Genomic DNA, 27,251 nt, shown 5'->3' on the forward strand with positions numbered 1-27,251 from the left:
TCCCCGCGGGCGTCAGGCTCCCCCGGCTCCCTCCCAGCCCGGGCTCCCGGAGGGGGCTCCCAGAGGGCGGGGGAGCAGGTGAGGGCCACCCGGACCAGCTGGGGCGCGAGCACCCCGGGCCCCGCTACCGAGCCCTGCGGCCGCCGTGCCAGGACCCCCGTCCTCAGGCCAGCAGGAGGGGCCTCCGTGAGCTGTGCCAGGCTGTAGGGGACCCGCCAGGTCTGGAGACCCCCCAGAGGGCAGGTCGGCGGGGGGGTGGGGGGGCCTGACTGTGGCCCCTGGCAGGTCCCACGAGGGGAGCTGGGCCAGGACACCCCGCGGGGCCGGGGAGCGTGTGAGCTGGGGTCCTCGGGGACCCTTCTGGAATGCGCCGTGGAAGGGGGCGGCCTCCTGGGCGCCTCGGCCTCGTTCCCTTCGGGGGAGTGGGAGCCTTCCCCGCCCGGGCTCTCGTCGGTAGTGCCGTCTGTCAGGGTCCAGACCCGAGCTCTAGGACGGCCGCGGTGCACGCGGGGGCCCCGGGCAGCCCCGGCCCTCGGGCACGCAGGCCCTGCCTCCCCTGGGAGGTCTGCACCCCGCCCCCTGCCCGTCCCGGAGGAGAGAGACCCTCCCCGGCATCTCGGGGGCCGTGGAGCCGGGGCCATAACTGTGAGTCCCGCTGGTCACCACCACTCAGGACAAGGCCGCCCGCGGGGCAGGAGGCGGGGGCAGGGACACTCACCGTGTCGTACACCGAGTACGCTGCCAGTACGCAGAACAGGGCTCGCTGCCTAGGAGGGGGGACAGCGGGGGGCTCTGCTCAGTCAGCCCCCGCCCAGCGAGGCCGCCGAGGTGCCGACACCGGCCCCGCAGGCCCCGCGGCCCGCAGGGCCCCTCCGCGGGGGCCGATCTCCGGGGTCAGGTCTGCGCACGGGGACAGGCGGCGACCTCACACGTGCAGTGTGCCGGGGGTTCAGTGCACCCTGGGGTGTCCGACGCCTCCGAGCGGCTCCCGCCGTGGGGTGTGCAGCTCCGGGCTCCCCCAGCGCCGCCAGCGCCCCGGGCCTCCAGCCCTGGAGCGGGCCCCCCCCCCCCCCGCACGCCCCCATGGGAGCCAGCGCTCCCCCTGCCCCGGTCCCCGCAGCCCCTGACGCCTCTCCTCCGCTGCCCTGGCCTGGCCCGGCCCCGTGTCCCGGGAACACCACCAGCCCCACGTGACCCCTGCCCCGAGCCCACGCAGCCGGGGCATCCGTGGCCCTGAGCGCACCCCCAGGTCTTCCCAGGTGTCCCTGGGCTGGACTCTGTGGGGGGCACCCCGGGCCCGCCCATCCCAGAGCATCTCGGGGCTCCAGGTCTGAGCCGCCGTGAGGAGAGCAGGGAACGTCGTGCAGGTGTGACCCCGATACAGGCTGCGAACCCCTGGGGTCACTATCTGAGCACGGGGGGGTACGGGGTGCGGCCCCCTCAGCGCTGCCAGGAGCCGCCCGATGCCCCCCGCACGGCGGCCTGAGTCTGCACCCCGGCTCCGCGGCCCCCGGGCCCGGGCTGCTGGAGGCCGGCTCCCCCCGGGCCGGGGGTCACAGGTCAGCCTGACCCGGCCGCGCTCTGAGGGCCGCGGGGGCCCCGGGGGGCAGCAGGTTCCCTGCAGGGAGGAGCACCGAGTTCTCGTGGGGAGACGGTCCGAGCGGCCCGCCCGGGAAGCCCAGCCACCCATGCCTGGCGTCTCCCCAGCCCCGCCCCTGGCGCCCCTGCAGGTCACCCCTGGGGTCCCGGGCTCCCACACACCCCGCCCGCTGCACACACAGGTAGCTGCACCCTATGCTCCACCCACCTGCAAGCCCCTGTCGGGGGGCTCCCTGCCTTCCCCACCTCCCCGCGGCCCCTGGGGACTCTGCGGGACACCCGGGCTTCTGACGGGAGCAGGCCGTCCAGAGAACCCCAAGGTGGCCGGGGAGGCTGAGCATGTCCCACAGGGGGCAGCTGCACCGCGTCCTCGTGGGGGTGGGGTGGGGTGGCGGTGGGGGCGGGACCGATAGTGTAGGGGTGGGGGTCTGGGGTTGTGGGGGATGGTGTGGGGGGTGATGCAGGGGGATGGCGTGGGGGGCTGCGGACACAGGGCACCCCCTTCTCTAAGGTGCACACGGAGACGTCTACAGATAAAGGCGACCCCAGTCTGGGGTTTGCTGTGACCCCTGCCCCTGCCCCTGGGGCCCCGTGTGCTCCGCGCAGGGCCTGCCTGGACCGGGGCGGCGTCGGGGGGGGGGGGGGGGGGGGGCGTCATGCCGTGTGTGCTCACCAAGTGCAAATTGTCTAAAACAAAATGCCCAGAATTCAGAAGTACATAAAGCACCGGAGGGTGGGTGTCACCCTGACCTGTCCGACCCTCGTCGGGTCCACGTGTCCCGGTCAAGCCGCGGCCATGCACCCTGGCCCCAGGTCCCCTTCGTGCCCCCCACGCCCCCACCCCGGCCCCCTGCTCTTCACGGGGCCGCCCCTCACCCCCTTGGGGTTCAGCTCAGACGGTGACCCCTGGAGGCCCCGTCCTGCGGCCTCCCCATCCCCGAGACCCTGGGGTTGGGGGCACGGGGGTCATCCCCAGCACCCTACCACGTGGCAGTGTGTTGTTTGCTGCCGTCGCTCCCCCCGGCCTCGGAGACCCCGTGTCCCCAGCACAGAAGCCCCCGGGCCTCTCCCAGGCCGGGCCCCCGACCCCCGAACCCCGCTGGCCCAGCAGCCTCACCCGACCCCGTAGCGGTCCCAGAACATGGTGTGACTGCGGAACGTGCGGTTGACGTCCAGGTCGATCTGCACGATGTCCCGGGAGGAGACCAGGGCCGCCTCCTTCATTGCCTGCGGGGAGACCCCGGGAGGAGGAGCCGGCGTCAGGGACACAGACCCCGACCTGTCAGCAGCTGCCGTCCTGGGCAGGGAGCCCCGGGGCCACCACGGGAGTGTGTCCTGCAGGAACCTCCACCCTTCCCCTGGGAGGCCGGGGACGGCGGGAGTGCCCACCGTGCCCGCGGGGCCTGCGTGAGGGCCTGTGCCCAGCTGTCGTGGGCGGGGAGGGGACTGAGGGTCAGCCCTGGACAGGGAGGGGACGTGGAGGATCAGCCCGGGTGGGGAGGGGACACGGGAGTTCAGCCCCGGGTGGGGAGGGGTCACGGAGGGTCAGCCCTGGGCAGGGAGGGGACCGAGGGTCCACGGGGAGTAGACGGGTCGGGTCCCACCTGGTATTTCCCGGCATTGCTGGCCTTAACCTGGTCGACGTTCAGCAATCGCAGCCACACCTGTCCCCGCACCTGGGGCGGGACCCCCTTGTAGACCCGGCGTCGCAGCTGCGGGGAGGAAGGCAGTGCTGGTGAGAGGGGCCCAGGGCGGCCCCTTGGAGCCCAGGGAACACGAGGCATCTAGAAGGTTCCGGCGTCGGCTCCAGGGTGTCTGCAGAGAGGCTGGGTCTCCCTGGATCTGGGCCCCCCCCCACCCCCGTCCCCCGCGAGGAGCAGGGACCCTGGCCCCGACCTGACGCTCCCCCACCGCCGTCCCGGGGCCTGGGGAGGGAGGCCCGGGCTCCCAGCAGACTCTCCCCAGGCAGGGGGCTCCCCCGAGGACGGGGCAGGAGGACACTGAGGGCGGCCCCCCAGCCCCGTCGGGACGGAGAGCCCTCGGGGGCACCCAGCGCCCCACCTTCTCGCTGGGGAGGTAGTGGTCCCATCGCTTGAGCATTTTTATCCATTTGTCCGCGCGCCGGGTCTCCTGGCGGAGTTTCTGGGAGAGGACAGGCGGGGGCCGCAGGTGAGGCTCCCGCCGCGGGAGGTGGGCGCTCGGGCCGCGTCCAGTGCCCCGCGGGACCCGGAGGAGCCAGGAAGGCACAGGGCCCCCCGCGGACCGCGGCTCCGGGTCTCGGGTGCGTTCCCGGCGGCCCGTGCAGCGCTGGGACGGGGGACTGGGGAGACGCCCGGGGATGTCCTGGGGGACGCGGTGCAGACAGCTGGCCCCAGCTCCCCCCCACGTCCTGCCCGGGGCCCAGGACGGGCTCTCACCTTGGCCTCGCGGGGGCTGGGGTCGGGCAGCTCCCTGTCCCTGGAAGGCAGGAGACGCAGAGCCCTGAGGCCCGGGCCCCACAGCCACACACACACACACACACACCCCGTCTGCACCCAGCGTCCTGGGGAGGGCAGGGCTCCCCCGGGGAGGGCAGGGGCTGCCAGCGGCCTGAGGGCGGGCGGGGGCGGCGTCTGGGGGGTCTGAGGAGGGTGTTTGCCGGTGGTGGGCTGGGCGGGGACCCCTCGGCGCCCCCAGGGGGTGACCTGCCCCCCTCCTCGATGGACCAGCCCGAGAGCTGTCAGCGTGGCCCGGGTGCCCCGTGACCGTCCCGCTGAGGTCCCCCCGCCTCCCCAGGGCCTGACTGCCCAGCGTCCAGCCGGCCTCCCCCTGCCCCCTGGCCGTCCCCCTGCTGTCCCCGGGCTCCCCTCTCTGCTGTCCCCTCTGCCACCCTGGCCCATTTCACCTCCCGTCCTGTCGGAGCCCCTGAGCACGACCACCCCTGAGCCATCCCAGCAGACACTGGGCCGTGAGCAGGGCCGAGGGGGCCCCACCTGGGGTCTCCAGCGTCCGTCAGGTTCTCGTGGGGCTGTTGACCCATCAGCCTCGTCCCCTGCGACCTAGGCCACTGGGCTGTCCCCTCCCTCCTTCCCGCCCAGGGCAGCCCCCTCCTCCTCTTGCCTCCTCCTGCCTGGTCGGGGCCTCCCTCTGCGGCCCCCCCCCCCTCCCTGCGCTGGCCTGGTCCCCGGCATCCACCTGCAGCCCCGCAAAAGCCTTCGGGTGTGGGCGAGAGCACCCCTGCGGACTCGGCCCAGACCAGGCCGTCCCCCTACGGAGAGCACGCCCCGGCCCCAGAGCCCCTCACGGGCGGGATCCCCTGCTGAAGGGACTGGACACCCCACCCCACCACCACCCCCGGATGCAGCAGGCTGACACCTGGGCCTGCCCAAAGCAGGCGTGGGGGCCCCTCCTCTGAGTGTCCAGGGGCCTCCCCCGGGCCCAGCTCCCTTCCTGCCCACGTCCCGGGTCGGCCTCCGGGGTGTCTCAGCTGCAACCCAGCGCAGACATGGCCCTCAGAGGGCTCCAGGGGACCAGGTCCCGACCTGGGGGCGGGGGGGTCAGCCTCCAGAGAGGTGTTCCTGCAAAGGCCACCCGCCCTGGGATGGATGAGGGGTGTCCAGGGGACTCACTGCAGAAAGCCCTGGTGGTCGGCGACCTTGCACAGTGACAGGTCCTGCGGAGACCCTGCTTGGGGCGCCTGCAACAGAGGGGGGCTCCGTGGTGGGGACCGATCAGAGCAGGGGAGTGGGGACAGAGACAGGAGGGAGCAGAAGGGCTCCTCCCTCCCCTGGATCCTGAGGGAGCGCCGACCCTCTGAGATTGGCCGGGCGCCAGAGTGGGCGCAGCCTGGCAGCCTCCCCTGCTTCTGTCTATCAGTGACGATCCCCCCCTGGGCCTCACCCGAACCCGGCGACTGTGGTCCCCACCTGGGCCTCACTTGACCTGGTGACTCTGATCCCTACCTGGCCCTCACCCAGGCCTGGTGACTCTAGTCCCCAACTGGGCTTCACCCAGGTGACTCTGGTCTCCACCTGAGCCTCATGTGGATCTGCGACTGTGGTCCCCACCTTGGCCTCACCTGAACCTGGTGACTCTGGTCCCCACCTGGGCTCACCTGGACCTGGTAGCTGTGGTCTTCATCTGGACCTGGTGACTCTGGTCCCCACCCGGGCCTCACCTGTACCTGGTGCCTGGGCTCCTCCGCTACCAATGACGAGGATCCAGGATGGACCCTTAGTTGCTACTGACACCGGGACCGTCCCCAGGGTCTCACTTGTTCCTGGTGACTGTGGTCCTTGCCTGGGCTGACCTGGCTCATCCTTGGCTCTGATCCCCTCTTGAGCCTCACCTGCTCTTGCAGGTACGGTCCCCCCTGTCGTGGGTGTGTAGTGTCTATGGTCCCTTCTGGGCCTCACCTGATGGTACTGGGCCACGATATTGGCCCTTTGCAAGGCCAGCAGGGTCTCCGGGTCCTCCTGCATCGTGCTGCAATCCAAACACATCCAAGGATGACGGCGCGTGAGAACCTTCCGAGGACACATGCGTCCGGGTGCTCCCCGTGGGCGGGCGCCCCTCTGTCTGACCGGAGCCGGAGACAACCCCGTAGCCCCGAGGGGCACAGGCATCACACACGGGCCCTCGCTGCCTGTCTGTCTGTCCGTCGCCCACCGACAGTCCACCTTCCCAGCCACTGTCCCAGGGCACGCCGTCACGCTGGGGTCACAGAGCGCTCCCACCCCGGTATCAGGAGCACACGGGCGGGGGACCCAGGGGCTCCGGGGAACTGCCCACCTGATGCTCGGGGGTGACGTCTCCCAGCCCGGGGCCGGCGCAGAGATGGTGGTGGGTGGGCCGGCCAGCGAGTGTCCCTGCGGGCTTGGGGGGGGGGGGGGCGGGAATGGAAGGTTTCTCCGAGATTCCACAAGCACACGACCAAGGGGAGAAAGCGACGGACTGGACTTCATCAAAATTAAAACCTGATGCCAGCAAGAGTGCGACCGAACTCCCCACCCTGAGGGCAGCGATGTGTGAATAGCCTGAGGGGGGCCCTGGGGGAGCACGAGGGACTCCACGTTCTTTGGAGCCTGAAGAGCAAGCCTGCTCACGGGCCAGGGGGACCCAGCGGGCGCAGGGCGGGATGGGGGGGTGACAGTCACCCCTGTCGGGGTCCATGCGTCTAGGACAGGCTGGAAAGGTCATGGCTTGGCTGCCTGCACAGCAGAGGGCTTACAGGGGAGCGGGGGTCCCGGGGGAGCTGCCTGAGTTCCGACTGCAGCCTCCTTCCCTGGACGGGGGCAGCAGGGTGGCCGCTCTCACCCCGTGGGGCTGTGGAAGGGCTGTGGGAGCTGCTCACGGTCATCGCATGGGGGTCGGGGTGTTGTGGACCCCAGCGCGGGAGGCCTGTGCCCCCACGCGGATCCACAGGCCCCACTGTGGCCCGCGGGGATCAGGGATCAGCTGCCACTCACCTGTGACCTGTCGCTGTGTGGGCGCCTCCTCTTTATGCACTGGGGTACTGGGGAGTGTGGGAGGGTGGGGGTACTGGGGAGAGTGGGAGGGTGGGGGTACTGGGGAGAGTGGGAGGGTGGGGGTACTGGGGAGAGTGGGAGGGTGGGGGTACTGGGGAGAGTGGGAGGGTGGGGGTACTGGGGAGAGTGGGAGTAGCGGGGTACCGGGGAGAGTGGGAGTAGCGGGGTACTGGGGAGAGTGGGAGCGTGGGGGTACTGAGGAGAGACGAGTCCTGGGCTACTGGGGAGAGCAGGAGAGTCGGGTCGCTGCGAGCCAGATCCGGAGCACCGGTGCCTCCGAAGGTCTGCGGACGCAGAGTGGGCACCAGGCAGCGGTGGAACCCGGGGGCACCACAGTTCCGCCCAGAGCGGGGTCCCGCATCATCACTGTGGGCAGGCGGGGTCCAATCAGCACTCAGCCCTCACCCTGGTGGCCGAGGGTCCCGGGGGAGGGTCCTGTCCCCACGCCGGGCGGGAAGGCGATGCAGGCAGCCTCCCGCATCCTCAGTTCCCATCCTCGGGCCCTGCAGGCCTCCCGCCCTTCAAGGCAGACTGGGGGTCACAGATGCCCCCCCCCGCCCCCCAGGGTTCACAGCGTGGGGTTGCAGTTAGGAGCATTTGAGGGGCTCCTGGGTGGTTCCGTCCGTCGGTTCCACGTCGACTCTTGAGTTTGGCTCAAGCCAGGATCTCCAGGTTGTGGTGTGGAGCCTCGGGTGGGGCTCGGTCTCCGGTGGGTGAGGAGTCCGCTCCAGGTTCCCCCTGTCCCTCCGCCCCTGCCCCCCGCACCGTCTCCCAAGTACATCTTCTAAACATTAACATGAAGACACGAGAGCATCTGGATCCCCTCTGCAGAGGCGCCTTCGTGTGCGTCACGACCGTGTAAATGCCTTTCACGGACCCACCGGGATTCCCACCGGAAACCCCTTTTCCTTGGTATCTGTTGAAGTGCCGTCGACACCCAAGGGGACAGTAGTTTCAGGGCTACAGCTGGCGACTTGACAATTCTGTGCCTCGCTCAGCTCTCCCCGCGAGAAGCGGCGTCACCGTCTGTCCCCGTACCGAGTTGTCCCCACGGTCCTGACTCTATTGCCAGGCCGTACTTTCTAAATTTCCGGGATTCCTTTATTTAGAACCACACGCTTGTAGCTTTCCCTATTTGTTCATCCACGTTGCCCACCTGCCCCCCGCGGCCCCTCTGATCACTCAGCACGATCCATCCCGTTAACCAGAGAAAGGACATGGGGCGGCCCGGGGCGGAGGGGGGCGGCGGGGCTCAGCGCTTCAGCGCCTGCCTTCCCTTCGGCCCAGGGCGTGATCCTGGAGTCCCGGGATCGAGTCCCACATCGGGCTCCCTGCACGGAGCCTTCTTCTCCCTCTGCCCGTGTCTCTGCCTCTCTCTCTCTCTCTCTCTCTCTCTCTCTCTCTCTCTCGTCTCTCGGTGTCTCTCAAGGATATATAAATAAAATCTTTAAAAAAACAACAAAAACAAAGAGGAAGGAGACGATCCCCTCAAGAGTCGCAGAAAACGCATTTGACAGAACAAAGCATGAAAAGCACAGGGGGTTTTAGGAAAGGTCTGTCAACAGAGGAGAGGCCGCGTAGGAAGGCCCGCAGCTGACGTCATCCCCGAGGGTGACGACCTGAAATCGTCTCCCCCGAGAGCAGGAACAAGCCACGGAGGTGCCCTCTCAGCGCTGGGAGTCCCACGTAGTCAACAGACGGGAAACAGCCGTGTGGGGGTCGCGTCCACGCCCACAGGGGCCCGGCCTCCTCAGGACCCGCGGGGAGGCTTCCGGGTCAGGGTTAGGGTCAGGGTCAGGGTCAGGGTTAGGGTTAGGGTTAGGGTTGGCATATTGTGCTTAGCATAATACTCTTTCTAGGCTTTAATACTTCTTTAAATGTTTCATAGAATTCACTCATGAAACCATCTGGTCGTGGACTTCTGCGTTTTGGGAATTTTTTTTCTATTACTCAACAGCTTCGCTGAGAATTGGTCTATTCAAATTTTCTATTTCTCTATGTGTCAGTTTTGGTAGGTTATATATTTTCTAGGAATTTAGCCACACACAAAAGTAAAATCAAAAACTAGAAATTTCATTCTTTGGCTTGTGTCTATCCAGTTTTTCCAACACCATTTGTAGATTTTTTTTCCCCACTGGATATTCTTTCCAGCTTTATCAAGGATTAAACGACGACATAGTTGTGGGTTCATTTCTGGGAGGTCTGCTCTGTTCTCTTGGTCTGTGTGTCCGTTGTCGTGCCAGGACCGTACTGTCTTCATCACAACAGTTTTGTGACATAACTGGAAATCTAGCGATGTGAAGCTTCCTACTTGGCTTTTCTTTTGCAAGGCTGCTTCGCCTGTCTGGGGTCTTTTGAGGTTCCATGCAAAGTTGAAGATCATTTATCTTAGCTCTGTGAGAAATGCTGGGGGCATTTTGATAGGGTTTATAGGAATGTCTGGGCTGCTCTCGGTTGTGAAGACACTTCGTACCCTTTCAGTCCACGAGTGTGGAGTGTCTCTTCCCGTTTCTTTGTGTCATCGATTTCTTTCCATCATCGTCTTCAGAGTAAGTTTTTATAGCTGTTTCCTTAGGTTTTTTCTTAAGTATAATATTATTTTTTGTTTCATTTTAAATTTATTTTTATTAATGTCTTAGTTTCTCTTTTTCTTACCTTCTTACTGAGGTATAGGCATGCAACAGAATTCTGTGCATTAATTATGTATCCTGTGACTTTACTGAATTCATTTACCGGTTCTAACATTTTTTTGTTTGTTCATTTTTGTAGTTTTCTATATATAGTGTCATGGTGTCCATTTCTTGTAGGTTGTCCTATTGGCATATAGTTTCTGATGTGCCATCAAGCCCTCTTGTCTCCACCGTTTCTGTCTGTCAGAACCCTGCGTTCACCCTGCCTGTGTCCGAGTTTTGTTTTGTTTTGTTTTTTTTCTTTTTATCTCGGACAAGTGACTGAGTTTCAAACCTCCAAGTTTTAGGGGCTGCCCTGGGAGAGACCCGTGCTCCTCCCGCCCGGGAGGGTCTCCTCCCACTTCTGGCCTTTGCTGGCCCGGCCCAGGGACGCGGCCCCGTGACCGCACAGGGGTTTGCAGTTTGTGGCCACACAGGGCAGACAGCTGGCCCTAGTCCCGCGGCCCTCGGCCGGGGTCCCCGCTCCTGGGCCTGGGAACCGTTGGCGCCACCGTCCTTGGGACCCCGGGGACCCTGAGCCCACCCTGTCGCTCCAGGGGCCGCCCCCCACTTCGCCTCCCGAGCACCGTCGAGGCCGGCGTGTCCCCCCCTCTAGCAGACTTCTGGAAGTTCTGACTTTGTGCTCTGCTGCTTCTAATAGTGTGCGTAGACCCGTCAGCTGGCTCCCTGCCCCTGTGGGATCCGGGGCTGTGTCTCCCCCAGACCGACTGACTGATTTTCTTTTTAAGATTTTATTTTTCTGTCATCTCTACACCCACATGGGGCTTGAACTCTCCGCCCCAAGAACAAGAGTCGCGTGTTCTTACCAACCACCCCAACCACCCCGAGAGCGGCCAGGCTCCCTTTGATTGATTGACAGGGAGTAACTGAAGCCGACGTGCTGCCTGTGTCGTGTCAGGGCAGAAACTGAGCCCCGGCGTCGAGGTGCGGTGGAGTCATTGGGACCTTGGTCGATGTTAAAGAAAGCGGAGCCTCCCCGGGAGCCCCGGGAGCCCAGGGAGCGGGGCCCACACACGTGACAAGTTGGCCGTTTCCTTGACCAGGAGTCATTGGGCTGGCTGCCGATTTATTTGAGTTGCTGTTCGACGGCGAAGGTCGTTCTAGGATGGGGACACAGCGAGAACGTTCCGGGTTCTTGCGGGTTCGGAGGTAGCTAAAGCTCCCCCGTCGTGGACTCGATGTCCCAGCTGGGTGCAGAGATAGGCGAGCCAGCAAAGAGATGAGAAACATGGCCCTGGGGTGCCTGGCCGGCCTGGTCGGGGGACCTTGATGTCAGGACTGTGAGCTGGAACTCCGTGTTGGGTGTAGAGAGGACATAAACGTAAAACCTTTAACAAATAATAAATGGATGAACTAAGACAGCGTGACGTGGAAGGGGAGTGCTCGCTTCAGGACAAACCTCAGAGCGGACCATGTCTAGCCTGCGACCTGTTCTTGATGGCCCCGCTCGCTCTCCCGGGCCCAGATGACGGGGTCCCCCACGAGGGACGGTCCCGCCCGAGTGGGAGTGGGCCTCCTTCCCCGTAAGGCCCGTGCCTCCCCTCGTTCTGCAGGACAGAAGAGCCGGGAAGGCACGAGCTCGGGGGGATCAGCATAAACCTCGGCGATGGTCCTTCCCGATCCCGGGAGCCAGAGCTCGGCCTCCTTTTGGGACCCGACGTCCTAAAGAAGCCCGTGTGGTCAGTGGCTCGGATGCAGGGCGGAGGCCGACGGAGAATCAGGAAGAGCAAAATGGGGCGGGGGGGAACCAGAAGCTGAAGGAGAGGGGGACAGCTGTCAGCATCGGGAGCCTTCGCGGGGACCCGGCGTCCTTTCCCAGGAGGGGCCCCCCTCTGTAGGGTGCTTCCCGCCGCCCCGCGCTCCCCGTGGGCACCCGCAGGCGCATCCCCGGGCCTCCAGCGCCTCTGCAGCCGTGGTCTGGAGCGTCCTCCGTGTGTCCTACCGGGGACCCCAGCGTCACGTCTGTAACCGTCCGGCTGCTGTCTGACAACAGTCGGGGGATTCCGACGTTTGTTGGGTTTGGGGTGTGTGCCTGTCTGTCGCCGTGCCGCGATCTGATCCTCGGGCCGCGTCGTCCTGACGCCGAAACGGTTGAAGAAGCACCATCATTTCCGGTGCTGGCGCTGGGCGGCTAGCTGGGTTCTCCCGGCCGACCCGGGCCCCCTCGTGCCGTCCCGTGCCGTCCCGTGCCGTCCCGTCCCGCCGGGGGGTCAGCTGAGCTGGAAGGTCCGGCTCGGCCACATTCCCGTGGGTGGCAGCGGGTCCCCGCCGAGCGCCGGCCGCTTCTCTTCTCCCCGATGCCTCTCCAGCGGGGAGCCAGACCTCGGGGCCGCCCTGGGGGGAGCTCCTGAGGGGCCGGCTGCCCGTGGGGGGAGCCCTGGGGCTGCCTGTGTGTGTGTGTGGGTGTGGGAGTCGGGGTGGGGACGGGGCCGGGGTCCCTCGGTCCCCTGCGCTGCCTGCCCCCAGGCCGAGCCCCGCGCTCACCCAGCCCCTACTCTCCAGGGCGTGCAGGGTGCCCTCCACACTCTGGTGCGAGGGATCCAGCAGCACCGGGTGTGCACGCTGAGCCCGCCCGGTGAGGGTGGCCCAGGTGTGAGAGCTGCAAGGGCCTGCTGTCCTGACGTCCGCTCCGGGGCCACGCTGACCGCCCCGCGGGCCCTCTGTGCCCCAGGCGCACAGGCCCGGGGCGGGGAGGGGAGGAAGCGCCCCGGAGCCCGGGCAGCCCAGGCCCCCTGGACAGAGGGGGCACAGACCTCCCAGGGCGCTTAGCACAGACCCTGGTGACCTGAGGCTCCCCGGCTGTCACTCTGTCCCAGGCCCGTCCTGGCCGCGGGCGCAGGCTGAGTCGCAGTAGAGTCTGCGGGGTCCTGACCCTGGCGTCTGGCCGCCCCGGGAAGGCACGTGGGGACGTCAGCCGTGTGTGCCTGGCGGCGCCCCCGCAGGGGCTGGTCGGGGCCTGGGCGGCGCCCCCTCCTCCTCTCTGGGGGTGTCTCCGCACCCCGTGCACAGAGCTCCGGGAGACGCAGAAACGAGCCGGCCGTGCCCTCTCACACAACAACACTTTATTGAACTTGCAACAGCAAACAGGGGCTCAGAGCCGAGGGTGCGCGCCTTCCCCTGGGAGACCTTCCTGTCCTTAGAGGAAAGCGGGAATCCCACAGGGGTGCGGGTGCTGGAGTCGTCCCCCGCCTGGGAGCCTGTGCGGACTCGACTCCGGGTGGGGGCGCGTGTCCTGAGGTCGGGGCGGTGAGAGGCGGTTCTGGGGGCGGCAGGGCTGACGTGGACCTGCGGCCCATGGGCTCCTGCGCTGGGTCCCCGCAGGGCAGCTGGACCCCGGCCTCGGGCCCCCTGGGACCGGGTGACTGACTGCTGGAGCCCCAGCGCGTGGAGGAGCCTGCCTCCTGGTGTGGGTGTGGGTGTGGGTGGGGGTGGGGGTGGGGGTGTGGGTGTGGGTGGGGCCCACGGGCCTGCCCCCGCTGCCCTGCCCTGGGGTGTCCCGGGATCCCCAGGGCTGCCCTAGGTCAGCGACCTGGGTCTGTGGGGCACGCCCAGGGCCCAGGAGGCCACATCCTGCTGTGAGAGGGCTCGCTCGGCCCGGGGCCAGAACGCAGGCCTGGCCAGGGCCCCGGGGCGCTGGATCCCATTAGCGCTGGGCCTGGGGCAGGCGCTCGAGTCGCCCCTGCCCCCACAGAGCCCGGGGCCAGGCCAGCCCAGGTCCCTCTGGGTCAGGGGCTGGTGTCCCGTGCGGGCGGTGCCGCCCTCCGGGAGGCACAGCGAGACGAGGCAGGGCACGGTGACGGCGGGCCGGAGCCTCCGGGCCCCCGCCCTCACCGCCACGCTCTGCCCCCGAGGCCCGCGAGCATCGAGCTGCCCCGTGGACGCGGGGGGCAGAGGGTCCCGGGCCTGTGCGGGGCCTCGGGGCAGCGGGCTCAGCGCCGCCCTGGCTCTGCCCTGGCTGTGCCCGTCACTGCCCAGCGAGGGGCACGAGCTGCAGTGGCCGCGGGGCAGGAAGGGTGTCCTGGGCCCGACAGCGTCATCCCTAGGGGGCTGGGGGGACCGCGTGATGGGAGTCCCGGGGGTGCTCCAGGGCCCGGTCCGTCGCGGGGCCTCTGGGGTGGCCCAGGCAGGTGCCAAATGGAAGGAGACCCCGTTTTCTGTCTTGAAGCCCGCCGTGTCCCGGGGCCGCCTGCCTGCACCGCCTTGTTGCCCCGGGAGGGTGGGGAGGGAGTTCCACCGCCGGGGCTGGGGGGCAAGTTGGACGATGGCCTGGCCGGGAGGGGGTCCGGGCGGCTCAGGCCGGGCGGCTGGGCCCGGGGAGGCCGGCTCCTCCACCCTGGGCGGTGGCTCAGAGGCCGGAGAAGGGAGGAGAGGCCCGGGCGCCGGGGACACTGGCTCCAGGCCCAGGGGCCTCGTGGGGAACTCCTCAGGTCCCGCTGGAAAGAGGCCGACGGGGTCAGCGTCTCCAGCAGGCTGTGTGTCCCCCGCTGGGGGCCCCGGGGGTCCTCACGGCTCCCGCGTGACCCCCCCCCCGGCCTGACCCTGTGCTCAGCCTCCCACACTGCTGCCCGGGCCCTGCAGTGGGTACCCGCCCGCCCAGCCCTGGCCTGGGGTCCCCGAGGCTGGAGCAGAAGAGGAGAGCCCCAGAGATGAGGACGGGGGCCCCGGGGGCTCTGTCCCCTGTGGGCGGCCCCAGCAGGCCGAGTCGGGAGGGGCCGGGGCCCTGAGCCCACCTGGCGGGGGCAGGTCGCACCGCATCCTGCGGAGCTGGGTCATGGAGGCCCGAAGGTGTCTCAGCACGGCCTCGTCCTCCAGGGCCCAGGGCTGGGCCAGAGAGTCCTGGAGGAACTCCCGGAGCCCTTCCAGGGGCAGCTTCAGGAGGCGCTCTGGGCGGTGGGCGAGAGTCAGACCCAGAGGGCCCCGCCCTGGGGCCCCCGGGGCCCCCAGGCCAGCGGCTGGGGTCCCGCTGTGCCCAGGAGCGCCGCGGGCAGTGCGCTGGCCGGGGTGGCCCCTGCCCGCTGCTCCACTCGGGGAGCCCCGCTGCACCCGCCTGCCCCGCCGTCCCCCCGCCCCAGGTCTGGGTGCTGCTCAGAGCCCAGGGTCACCGCCCCTGCCCCCCGCCCCCGGCACACCTGGGCTCCCGGGGGCTCACTTACTCCTGTGCACCTTGAGGATGGTATAGGCCATGGCCGTGAGCACCCTCTCCCCATCCAACACGTAGGCATCCCACAGCTTCAGGGTGAGCGAGAAGGGGGTCTAGGGGGACGGCGGGGTGGGAGGAGCGGCCTGAGCAGGGCCCCTGGGGGGCTCGGCTGGGGCTAGGCTAGGCCTGCCATCTGGCCCCCGGCTGCCTGCGACGAGGCCCCGCAGCGCCCCCCCCGGCCCCCCGCCTCCCCGTGCGTGCCCTCCTCCCAGGGAGATCAGGGACTCCCGGCCGCTCCGGGTTCCGACCCCGGCCAGCACCTCCCGCACCCCTGGGGGCACAGACTCTGCCCGCACTTGACGACACCACGCCTCGAGAGGACCCCAGGCTGGCCGCCCGATGGGCCGAGGGCCCGTCCACACCCCGGGCTGACCCGGCCTCCCCCGGGGGAGCTGAGGCAGAGACGGGCCGCCCCCCGGGACCTCGTCCAGGGACCCTCTGGGCTTCTCCAGGACGGGCTGGGCTGCGAGCCTCAGCCTCAGCCTCAGGACCCCGGGGTCGGGCCTGGCTCGTCTGGAGGGTGGGGCTGAGCTGGGCCCTCCCTGGGGGCAGGGGGCAGGTCCGGGAGCGGGGGTCCCGGGGGGGGGCCTCACCCGGCCGAGGAAGCACTGGAGAAACCATTTGGGGCTGTAGATGCCGGTGGACATCTGCTCCTCGTCCTGGCGGGAGGGCAGGGGGTGCTCAGGCCCCACGCCGCGGCCCCTGGAGCCGGGTGGACGCGCTCCCCACGGCCCAGCCCAGCCCCGAGGGCGCCCCCGGGCCCCAGGGGGAGGAACGTGACCCCAACTCTGGGCAGCTCGGAGGGAGGGCCATGCCCCCCACCCCCTGCCCCGGGCTCCGGGGACGGAGCCTCAGGAGCTCCCACTCGCCCCCACTCGCCATGTGCTTCCTCAGGTCCGGGAGAGCTCTTTGGAGGACCCGCTCGTGATGTCTCTGGAACCTGAGGAGCTTCGGGAAGCCCGGGACGAAGAAGCCTGAGAAGGCCCCAGGCCCCCACGGTCAGGGCCTCCTCCTGCACCAGGCGGGGTGGGGGGTGTCGGGGCAGGGGCCTCCCCGCCACGCCCTGACCCCCGTGTGCCCACCGCCCTCGGAGCCCTGGCTGGATCCGCTCTTCCCAGAGGGCAGGGCCTGCCTCCCAGGCCGGGGGCGCGGGGCCCGGGGACCCTCGTCCTCACAGAGACCCCGCGGGGCGTGGGCTGGGGGCTGAGGACCGGGCCCGGCTGACCCAGCACCCTCTCTCCTGCGGGGCCGCCGCGGGGACAGGCGGGTCCCCAGCCCCGAGGGGCAGCGGGTGCAGGCCAAGGGGAGGGTGATGGGCGTGCACGGCCCTCTGCTGTGGGGCTTGGGAGTGAGGCTGGGGGCCCCCGGGAGGGGGAGACGCTGCCCCCTGGGCCCCGTGTGGCCGTGGGCTGGCAGGGGGGCCTGGGGGACAAGCCGGCAGCCCGGCGGGAGGCTGGGGGAGCAACGGGAGTGCGTGCCTGGCCTGCAGACGGTGGGGCGGGTGGCCGTGGCTCCGGGACCCCGAGGCCACCGGGGAGGCGGGGCCCTTGCCCGTGGGGGGGCGAGCTGGGGGGTCCCCGCCTGCCCCCCGGTGCAGCAGCCTGCGGGGAGGCCCTCCTGAGCTCCCCGGCGGGCCCCTACCGTGCATGGAGTGCCGGTCGCCCACCATCAGCTGGGCCAGCGCCCAGAAGGCGTCCTCCTCGGGCAGGAACATGAGGAGGACGGCCGCGATCTCGCTCATGCCCTGGCAGTAGCCCACCTCCTGCAAGAGCCAGAGCCCCACGGAGGGCGTGCGCCCCGAGGCCCCCTCTGAGCCCTCCCCGCGGGCGTCAGGCTCCCCCGGCTCCCTCCCAGCCCGGGCTCCCGGAGGGGGCTCCCAGAGGGCGGGGGAGCAGGTGAGGGCCACCCGGACCAGCTGGGGCGCGAGCACCCCGGGCCCCGCTACCGAGCCCTGCGGCCGCCGTGCCAGGACCCCCGTCCTCAGGCCAGCAGGAGGGGCCTCCGTGAGCTGTGCCAGGCTGTAGGGGACCCGCCAGGTCTGGAGACCCCCCAGAGGGCAGGTCGGCGGGGGGGTGGGGGGGCCTGACTGTGGCCCCTGGCAGGTCCCACGAGGGGAGCTGGGCCAGGACACCCCGCGGGGCCGGGGAGCGTGTGAGCTGGGGTCCTCGGGGACCCTTCTGGAATGCGCCGTGGAAGGGGGCGGCCTCCTGGGCGCCTCGGCCTCGTTCCCTTCGGGGGAGTGGGAGCCTTCCCCGCCCGGGCTCTCGTCGGTAGTGCCGTCTGTCAGGGTCCAGACCCGAGCTCTAGGACGGCCGCGGTGCACGCGGGGGCCCCGGGCAGCCCCGGCCCTCGGGCACGCAGGCCCTGCCTCCCCTGGGAGGTCTGCACCCCGCCCCCTGCCCGTCCCGGAGGAGAGAGACCCTCCCCGGCATCTCGGGGGCCGTGGAGCCGGGGCCATAACTGTGAGTCCCGCTGGTCACCACCACTCAGGACAAGGCCGCCCGCGGGGCAGGAGGCGGGGGCAGGGACACTCACCGTGTCGTACACCGAGTACGCTGCCAGTACGCAGAACAGGGCTCGCTGCCTAGGAGGGGGGACAGCGGGGGGCTCTGCTCAGTCAGCCCCCGCCCAGCGAGGCCGCCGAGGTGCCGACACCGGCCCCGCAGGCCCCGCGGCCCGCAGGGCCCCTCCGCGGGGGCCGATCTCCGGGGTCAGGTCTGCGCACGGGGACAGGCGGCGACCTCACACGTGCAGCGTGCCGGGGGTTCAGTGCACCCTGGGGTGTCCGACGCCTCCGAGCGGCTCCCGCCGTGGGGTGTGCAGCTCCGGGCTCCCCCAGCGCCGCCAGCGCCCCGGGCCTCCAGCCCTGGAGCGGCCCCCCCCCCCCCCGCACGCCCCCATGGGAGCCAGCGCTCCCCCTGCCCCGGTCCCCGCAGCCCCTGACGCCTCTCCTCCGCTGCCCTGGCCTGGCCCGGCCCCGTGTCCCGGGAACACCACCAGCCCCACGTGACCCCTGCCCCGAGCCCACGCAGCCGGGGCATCCGTGGCCCTGAGCGCACCCCCAGGTCTTCCCAGGTGTCCCTGGGCTGGACTCTGTGGGGGGCACCCCGGGCCCGCCCATCCCAGAGCATCTCGGGGCTCCAGGTCTGAGCCGCCGTGAGGAGAGCAGGGAACGTCGTGCAGGTGTGACCCCGATACAGGCTGCGAACCCCTGGGGTCACTATCTGAGCACGGGGGGGTACGGGGTGCGGCCCCCTCAGCGCTGCCAGGAGCCGCCCGATGCCCCCCGCACGGCGGCCTGAGTCTGCACCCCGGCTCCGCGGCCCCCGGGCCCGGGCTGCTGGAGGCCGGCTCCCCCCGGGCCGGGGGTCACAGGTCAGCCTGACCCGGCCGCGCTCTGAGGGCCGCGGGGGCCCCGGGGGGCAGCAGGTTCCCTGCAGGGAGGAGCACCGAGTTCTCGTGGGGAGACGGTCCGAGCGGCCCGCCCGGGAAGCCCAGCCACCCATGCCTGGCGTCTCCCCAGCCCCGCCCCTGGCGCCCCTGCAGGTCACCCCTGGGGTCCCGGGCTCCCACACACCCCGCCCGCTGCACACACAGGTAGCTGCACCCTATGCTCCACCCACCTGCAAGCCCCTGTCGGGGGGCTCCCTGCCTTCCCCACCTCCCCGCGGCCCCTGGGGACTCTGCGGGACACCCGGGCTTCTGACGGGAGCAGGCCGTCCAGAGAACCCCAAGGTGGCCGGGGAGGCTGAGCATGTCCCACAGGGGGCAGCTGCACCGCGTCCTCGTGGGGGTGGGGTGGGGTGGCGGTGGGGGCGGGACCGATAGTGTAGGGGTGGGGGTCTGGGGTTGTGGGGGATGGTGTGGGGGGTGATGCAGGGGGATGGCGTGGGGGGCTGCGGACACAGGGCACCCCCTTCTCTAAGGTGCACACGGAGACGTCTACAGATAAAGGCGACCCCAGTCTGGGGTTTGCTGTGACCCCTGCCCCTGCCCCTGGGGCCCCGTGTGCTCCGCGCAGGGCCTGCCTGGACCGGGGCGGCGTCGGGGGGGGGGGGGGGGGGGGGGGCGTCATGCCGTGTGTGCTCACCAAGTGCAAATTGTCTAAAACAAAATGCCCAGAATTCAGAAGTACATAAAGCACCGGAGGGTGGGTGTCACCCTGACCTGTCCGACCCTCGTCGGGTCCACGTGTCCCGGTCCAGCCGCGGCCATGCACCCTGGCCCCAGGTCCCCTTCGTGCCCCCCACGCCCCCACCCCGGCCCCCTGCTCTTCACGGGGCCGCCCCTCACCCCCTTGGGGTTCAGCTCAGACGGTGACCCCTGGAGGCCCCGTCCTGCGGCCTCCCCATCCCCGAGACCCTGGGGTTGGGGGCACGGGGGTCATCCCCAGCACCCTACCACGTGGCAGTGTGTTGTTTGCTGCCGTCGCTCCCCCCGGCCTCGGAGACCCCGTGTCCCCAGCACAGAAGCCCCCGGGCCTCTCCCAGGCCGGGCCCCCGACCCCCGAACCCCGCTGGCCCAGCAGCCTCACCCGACCCCGTAGCGGTCCCAGAACATGGTGTGACTGCGGAACGTGCGGTTGACGTCCAGGTCGATCTGCACGATGTCCCGGGAGGAGACCAGGGCCGCCTCCTTCATTGCCTGCGGGGAGACCCCGGGAGGAGGAGCCGGCGTCAGGGACACAGACCCCGACCTGTCAGCAGCTGCCGTCCTGGGCAGGGAGCCCCGGGGCCACCACGGGAGTGTGTCCTGCAGGAACCTCCACCCTTCCCCTGGGAGGCCGGGGACGGCGGGAGTGCCCACCGTGCCCGCGGGGCCTGCGTGAGGGCCTGTGCCCAGCTGTCGTGGGCGGGGAGGGGACTGAGGGTCAGCCCTGGACAGGGAGGGGACGTGGAGGATCAGCCCGGGTGGGGAGGGGACACGGGAGTTCAGCCCCGGGTGGGGAGGGGTCACGGAGGGTCAGCCCTGGGCAGGGAGGGGACCGAGGGTCCACGGGGAGTAGACGGGTCGGGTCCCACCTGGTATTTCCCGGCATTGCTGGCCTTAACCTGGTCGACGTTCAGCAATCGCAGCCACACCTGTCCCCGCACCTGGGGCGGGACCCCCTTGTACACCCGGCGTCGCAGCTGCGGGGAGGAAGGCAGTGCTGGTGAGAGGGGCCCAGGGCGGCCCCTTGGAGCCCAGGGAACACGAGGCATCTAGAAGGTTCCGGCGTCGGCTCCAGGGTGTCTGCAGAGAGGCTGGGTCTCCCTGGATCTGGGCCCCCCCCCACCCCCGTCCCCCGCGAGGAGCAGGGACCCTGGCCCCGACCTGACGCTCCCCCACCGCCGTCCCGGGGCCTGGGGAGGGAGGCCCGGGCTCCCAGCAGACTCTCCCCAGGCAGGGGGCTCCCCCGAGGACGGGGCAGGAGGACACTGAGGGCGGCCCCCCAGCCCCGTCAGGACGGAGAGCCCTCGGGGGCACCCAGCGCCCCACCTTCTCGCTGGGGAGGTAGTGGTCCCATCGCTTGAGCATTTTTATCCATTTGTCCGCGCGCCGGGTCTCCTGGCGGAGTTTCTGGGAGAGGACAGGCGGGGGCCGCAGGTGAGGCTCCCGCCGCGGGAGGTGGGCGCTCGGGCCGCGTCCAGTGCCCCGCGGGACCCGGAGGAGCCAGGAAGGCACAGGGCCCCCCGCGGACCGCGGCTCCGGGTCTCGGGTGCGTTCCCGGCGGCCCGTGCAGCGCTGGGACGGGGGACTGGGGAGACGCCCGGGGATGTCCTGGGGGACGCGGTGCAGACAGCTGGCCCCAGCTCCCCCCCACGTCCTGCCCGGGGCCCAGGACGGGCTCTCACCTTGGCCTCGCGGGGGCTGGGGTCGGGCAGCTCCCTGTCCCTGGAAGGCAGGAGACGCAGAGCCCTGAGGCCCGGGCCCCACAGCCACACACACACACACACACCCCGTCTGCACCCAGCGTCCTGGGGAGGGCAGGGCTCCCCCGGGGAGGGCAGGGGCTGCCAGCGGCCTGAGGGCGGGCGGGGGCGGCGTCTGGGGGGTCTGAGGAGGGTGTTTGCCGGTGGTGGGCTGGGCGGGGACCCCTCGGCGCCCCCAGGGGGTGACCTGCCCCCCTCCTCGATGGACCAGCCCGAGAGCTGTCAGCGTGGCCCGGGTGCCCCGTGACCGTCCCGCTGAGGTCCCCCCGCCTCCCCAGGGCCTGACTGCCCAGCGTCCAGCCGGCCTCCCCCTGCCCCCTGGCCGTCCCCCTGCTGTCCCCGGGCTCCCCTCTCTGCTGTCCCCTCTGCCACCCTGGCCCATTTCACCTCCCGTCCTGTCGGAGCCCCTGAGCACGACCACCCCTGAGCCATCCCAGCAGACACTGGGCCGTGAGCAGGGCCGAGGGGGCCCCACCTGGGGTCTCCAGCATCCGTCAGGTACTCGTGGGGCTGTTGACCCATCAGCCTCGTCCCCTGCGACCTAGGCCACTGGGCTGTCCCCTCCCTCCTTCCCGCCCAGGGCAGCCCCCTCCTCCTCTTGCCTCCTCCTGCCTGGTCGGGGCCTCCCTCTGCGGCCCCCCCCCCTCCCTGCGCTGGCCTGGTCCCCGGCATCCACCTGCAGCCCCGCAAAAGCCTTCGGGTGTGGGCGAGAGCACCCCTGCGGACTCGGCCCAGACCAGGCCGTCCCCCTACGGAGAGCACGCCCCTGCCCCAGAGCCCCTCACGGGCGGGATCCCCTGCTGAAGGGACTGGACACCCCACCCCACCACCACCCCCGGATGCAGCAGGCTGACACCTGGGCCTGCCCAAAGCAGGCGTGGGGGCCCCTCCTCTGAGTGTCCAGGGGCCTCCCCCGGGCCCAGCTCCCTTCCTGCCCACGTCCCGGGTCGGCCTCCGGGGTGTCTCAGCTGCAACCCAGCGCAGACATGGCCCTCAGAGGGCTCCAGGGGACCAGGTCCCGACCTGGGGGCGGGGGGGTCAGCCTCCAGAGAGGTGTTCCTGCAAAGGCCACCCGCCCTGGGATGGATGAGGGGTGTCCAGGGGACTCACTGCAGAAAGCCCTGGTGGTCGGCGACCTTGCACAGTGACAGGTCCTGCGGAGACCCTGCTTGGGGCGCCTGCAACAGAGGGGGCTCCGTGGTGGGGACCGATCAGAGCAGGGGAGTGGGGACAGAGACAGGAGGGAGCAGAAGGGCTCCTCCCTCCCCTGGATCCTGAGGGAGCGCCGACCCTCTGAGATTGGCCGGGCGCCAGAGTGGGCGCAGCCTGGCAGCCTCACCTGCTTCTGTCTATCAGTGACGATCCCCCCCTGGGCCTCACCCGGACCCGGCGACTGTGGTCCCCACCTGGGCCTCACTTGACCTGGTGACTCTGATCCCTACCTGGCCCTCACCCAGGCCTGGTGACTCTAGTCCCCAACTGGGCTTCACCCAGGTGACTCTGGTCTCCACCTGAGCCTCATGTGGATCTGCGACTGTGGTCCCCACCTTGGCCTCACCTGAACCTGGTGACTCTGGTCCCCACCTGGGCTCACCTGGACCTGGTAGCTGTGGTCTTCATCTGGACCTGGTGACTCTGGTCCCCACCCGGGCCTCACCTGTACCTGGTGCCTGGGCTCCTCCGCTACCAATGACGAGGATCCAGGATGGACCCTTAGTTGCTACTGACACCGGGACCGTCCCCAGGGTCTCACTTGTTCCTGGTGACTGTGGTCCTTGCCTGGGCTGACCTGGCTCATCCTTGGCTCTGATCCCCTCTTGAGCCTCACCTGCTCTTGCAGGTACGGTCCCCCCTGTCGTGGGTGTGTAGTGTCTATGGTCCCTTCTGGGCCTCACCTGATGGTACTGGGCCACGATATTGGCCCTTTGCAAGGCCAGCAGGGTCTCCGGGTCCTCCTGCATCGTGCTGCAATCCAAACACATCCAAGGATGACGGCGCGTGAGAACCTTCCGAGGACACATGCGTCCGGGTGCTCCCCGTGGGCGGGCGCCCCTCTGTCTGACCGGAGCCGGAGACAACCCCGTAGCCCCGAGGGGCACAGGCATCACACACGGGCCCTCGCTGCCTGTCTGTCTGTCCGTCGCCCACCGACAGTCCACCTTCCCAGCCACTGTCCCAGGGCACGCCGTCACGCTGGGGTCACAGAGCGCTCCCACCCCGGTATCAGGAGCACACGGGCGGGGGACCCAGGGGCTCCGGGGAACTGCCCACCTGATGCTCGGGGGTGACGTCTCCCAGCCCGGGGCCGGCGCAGAGATGGTGGTGGGTGGGCCGGCCAGCGAGTGTCCCTGCGGGCTTGGGGGGGGGGGGGCGGGAATGGAAGGTTTCTCCGAGATTCCACAAGCACACGACCAAGGGGAGAAAGCGACGGACTGGACTTCATCAAAATTAAAACCTGATGCCAGCAAGAGTGCGACCGAACTCCCCACCCTGAGGGCAGCGATGTGTGAATAGCCTGAGGGGGGCCCTGGGGGAGCACGAGGGACTCCACGTTCTTTGGAGCCTGAAGAGCAAGCCTGCTCACGGGCCAGGGGGACCCAGCGGGCGCAGGGCGGGATGGGGGGGTGACAGTCACCCCTGTCGGGGTCCATGCGTCTAGGACAGGCTGGAAAGGTCATGGCTTGGCTGCCTGCACAGCAGAGGGCTTACAGGGGAGCGGGGGTCCCGGGGGAGCTGCCTGAGTTCCGACTGCAGCCTCCTTCCCTGGACGGGGGCAGCAGGGTGGCCGCTCTCACCCCGTGGGGCTGTGGAAGGGCTGTGGGAGCTGCTCACGGTCATCGCATGGGGGTCGGGGTGTTGTGGACCCCAGCGCGGGAGGCCTGTGCCCCCACGCGGATCCACAGGCCCCACTGTGGCCCGCGGGGATCAGGGATCAGCTGCCACTCACCTGTGACCTGTCGCTGTGTGGGCGCCTCCTCTTTATGCACTGGGGTACTGGGGAGTGTGGGAGGGTGGGGGTACTGGGGAGAGTGGGAGGGTGGGGGTACTGGGGAGAGTGGGAGGGTGGGGGTACTGGGGAGAGTGGGAGGGTGGGGGTACTGGGGAGAGTGGGAGTAGCGGGGTACTGGGGAGAGTGGGAGCGTGGGGGTACTGAGGAGAGACGAGTCCTGGGCTACTGGGGAGAGCAGGAGAGTCGGGTCGCTGCGAGCCAGATCCGGAGCACCGGTGCCTCCGAAGGTCTGCGGACGCAGAGTGGGCACCAGGCAGCGGTGGAACCCGGGGGCACCACAGTTCCGCCCAGAGCGGGGTCCCGCATCATCACTGTGGGCAGGCGGGGTCCAATCAGCACTCAGCCCTCACCCTGGTGGCCGAGGGTCCCGGGGGAGGGTCCTGTCCCCACGCCGGGCGGGAAGGCGATGCAGGCAGCCTCCCGCATCCTCAGTTCCCATCCTCGGGCCCTGCAGGCCTCCCGCCCTTCAAGGCAGACTGGGGGTCACAGATGCCCCCCCCCGCCCCCCAGGGTTCACAGCGTGGGGTTGCAGTTAGGAGCATTTGAGGGGCTCCTGGGTGGTTCCGTCCGTCGGTTCCACGTCGACTCTTGAGTTTGGCTCAAGCCAGGATCTCCAGGTTGTGGTGTGGAGCCTCGGGTGGGGCTCGGTCTCCGGTGGGTGAGGAGTCCGCTCCAGGTTCCCCCTGTCCCTCCGCCCCTGCCCCCCGCACCGTCTCCCAAGTACATCTTCTAAACATTAACATGAAGACACGAGAGCATCTGGATCCCCTCTGCAGAGGCGCCTTCGTGTGCGTCACGACCGTGTAAATGCCTTTCACGGACCCACCGGGATTCCCACCGGAAACCCCTTTTCCTTGGTATCTGTTGAAGTGCCGTCGACACCCAAGGGGACAGTAGTTTCAGGGCTACAGCTGGCGACTTGACAATTCTGTGCCTCGCTCAGCTCTCCCCGCGAGAAGCGGCGTCACCGTCTGTCCCCGTACCGAGTTGTCCCCACGGTCCTGACTCTATTGCCAGGCCGTACTTTCTAAATTTCCGGGATTCCTTTATTTAGAACCACACGCTTGTAGCTTTCCCTATTTGTTCATCCACGTTGCCCACCTGCCCCCCGCGGCCCCTCTGATCACTCAGCACGATCCATCCCGTTAACCAGAGAAAGGACATGGGGCGGCCCGGGGCGGAGGGGGGCGGCGGGGCTCAGCGCTTCAGCGCCTGCCTTCCCTTCGGCCCAGGGCGTGATCCTGGAGTCCCGGGATCGAGTCCCACATCGGGCTCCCTGCACGGAGCCTTCTTCTCCCTCTGCCCGTGTCTCTGCCTCTCTCTCTCTCTCTCTCTCTCTCTCTCGTCTCTCGGTGTCTCTCAAGGATATATAAATAAAATCTTTAAAAAAACAACAAAAACAAAGAGGAAGGAGACGATCCCCTCAAGAGTCGCAGAAAACGCATTTGACAGAACAAAGCATGAAAAGCACAGGGGGTTTTAGGAAAGGTCTGTCAACAGAGGAGAGGCCGCGTAGGAAGGCCCGCAGCTGACGTCATCCCCGAGGGTGACGACCTGAAATCGTCTCCCCCGAGAGCAGGAACAAGCCACGGAGGTGCCCTCTCAGCGCTGGGAGTCCCACGTAGTCAACAGACGGGAAACAGCCGTGTGGGGGTCGCGTCCACGCCCACAGGGGCCCGGCCTCCTCAGGACCCGCGGGGAGGCTTCCGGGTCAGGGTTAGGGTCAGGGTCAGGGTCAGGGTTAGGGTTAGGGTTAGGGTTGGCATATTGTGCTTAGCATAATACTCTTTCTAGGCTTTAATACTTCTTTAAATGTTTCATAGAATTCACTCATGAAACCATCTGGTCGTGGACTTCTGCGTTTTGGGAATTTTTTTTCTATTACTCAACAGCTTCGCTGAGAATTGGTCTATTCAAATTTTCTATTTCTCTATGTGTCAGTTTTGGTAGGTTATATATTTTCTAGGAATTTAGCCACACACAAAAGTAAAATCAAAAACTAGAAATTTCATTCTTTGGCTTGTGTCTATCCAGTTTTTCCAACACCATTTGTAGATTTTTTTTCCCCACTGGATATTCTTTCCAGCTTTATCAAGGATTAAACGACGACATAGTTGTGGGTTCATTTCTGGGAGGTCTGCTCTGTTCTCTTGGTCTGTGTGTCCGTTGTCGTGCCAGGACCGTACTGTCTTCATCACAACAGTTTTGTGACATAACTGGAAATCTAGCGATGTGAAGCTTCCTACTTGGCTTTTCTTTTGCAAGGCTGCTTCGCCTGTCTGGGGTCTTTTGAGGTTCCATGCAAAGTTGAAGATCATTTATCTTAGCTCTGTGAGAAATGCTGGGGGCATTTTGATAGGGTTTATAGGAATGTCTGGGCTGCTCTCGGTTGTGAAGACACTTCGTACCCTTTCAGTCCACGAGTGTGGAGTGTCTCTTCCCGTTTCTTTGTGTCATCGATTTCTTTCCATCATCGTCTTCAGAGTAAGTTTTTATAGCTGTTTCCTTAGGTTTTTTCTTAAGTATAATATTATTTTTTGTTTCATTTTAAATTTATTTTTATTAATGTCTTAGTTTCTCTTTTTCTTACCTTCTTACTGAGGTATAGGAATGCAACAGAATTCTGTGCATTAATTATGTATCCTGTGACTTTACTGAATTCATTTACCGGTTCTAACATTTTTTTGTTTGTTCATTTTTGTAGTTTTCTATATATAGTGTCATGGTGTCCATTTCTTGTAGGTTGTCCTATTGGCATATAGTTTCTGATGTGCCATCAAGCCCTCTTGTCTCCACCGTTTCTGTCTGTCAGAACCCTGCGTTCACCCTGCCTGTGTCCGAGTTTTGTTTTGTTTTGTTTTTTTTCTTTTTATCTCGGACAAGTGACTGAGTTTCAAACCTCCAAGTTTTAGGGGCTGCCCTGGGAGAGACCCGTGCTCCTCCCGCCCGGGAGGGTCTCCTCCCACTTCTGGCCTTTGCTGGCCCGGCCCAGGGACGCGGCCCCGTGACCGCACAGGGGTTTGCAGTTTGTGGCCACACAGGGCAGACAGCTGGCCCTAGTCCCGCGGCCCTCGGCCGGGGTCCCCGCTCCTGGGCCTGGGAACCGTTGGCGCCACCGTCCTTGGGACCCCGGGGACCCTGAGCCCACCCTGTCGCTCCAGGGGCCGCCCCCCACTTCGCCTCCCGAGCACCGTCGAGGCCGGCGTGTCCCCCCCTCTAGCAGACTTCTGGAAGTTCTGACTTTGTGCTCTGCTGCTTCTAATAGTGTGCGTAGACCCGTCAGCTGGCTCCCTGCCCCTGTGGGATCCGGGGCTGTGTCTCCCCCAGACCGAC

At 67.7% G+C, this 27,251-nt stretch overlaps 1 protein-coding gene across 1 annotated transcript in view; it reads right to left on the minus strand.

Moving 5' to 3' along the window:
- Nucleotides 1-714: 714 nt before the first annotated feature.
- Nucleotides 715-27,251, minus strand: part of LOC140596731 (uncharacterized) — a gene marked incomplete at its 5' end in the record, with an annotated part of 32,822 nt that continues 6,285 nt past the window's right edge. The window contains 8 exons of the mRNA XM_072745222.1: nt 715-738; nt 13,826-14,229; nt 14,527-14,679; nt 14,950-15,049; nt 15,590-15,655; nt 15,876-15,970; nt 16,638-16,758; nt 17,532-17,551. Of these exons, the coding sequence (XP_072601323.1) occupies nt 715-738; nt 13,826-14,229; nt 14,527-14,679; nt 14,950-15,049; nt 15,590-15,655; nt 15,876-15,970; nt 16,638-16,758; nt 17,532-17,551 (983 nt within the window). The remainder of the gene's footprint in view (nt 739-13,825; nt 14,230-14,526; nt 14,680-14,949; nt 15,050-15,589; nt 15,656-15,875; nt 15,971-16,637; nt 16,759-17,531; nt 17,552-27,251) is intronic.

Source organism: Vulpes vulpes, unplaced genomic scaffold (assembly GCF_048418805.1).
Source record: "Vulpes vulpes isolate BD-2025 unplaced genomic scaffold, VulVul3 u000000703, whole genome shotgun sequence".
In the NCBI taxonomy this organism is placed as follows: Eukaryota; Metazoa; Chordata; class Mammalia; order Carnivora; family Canidae; genus Vulpes; species Vulpes vulpes.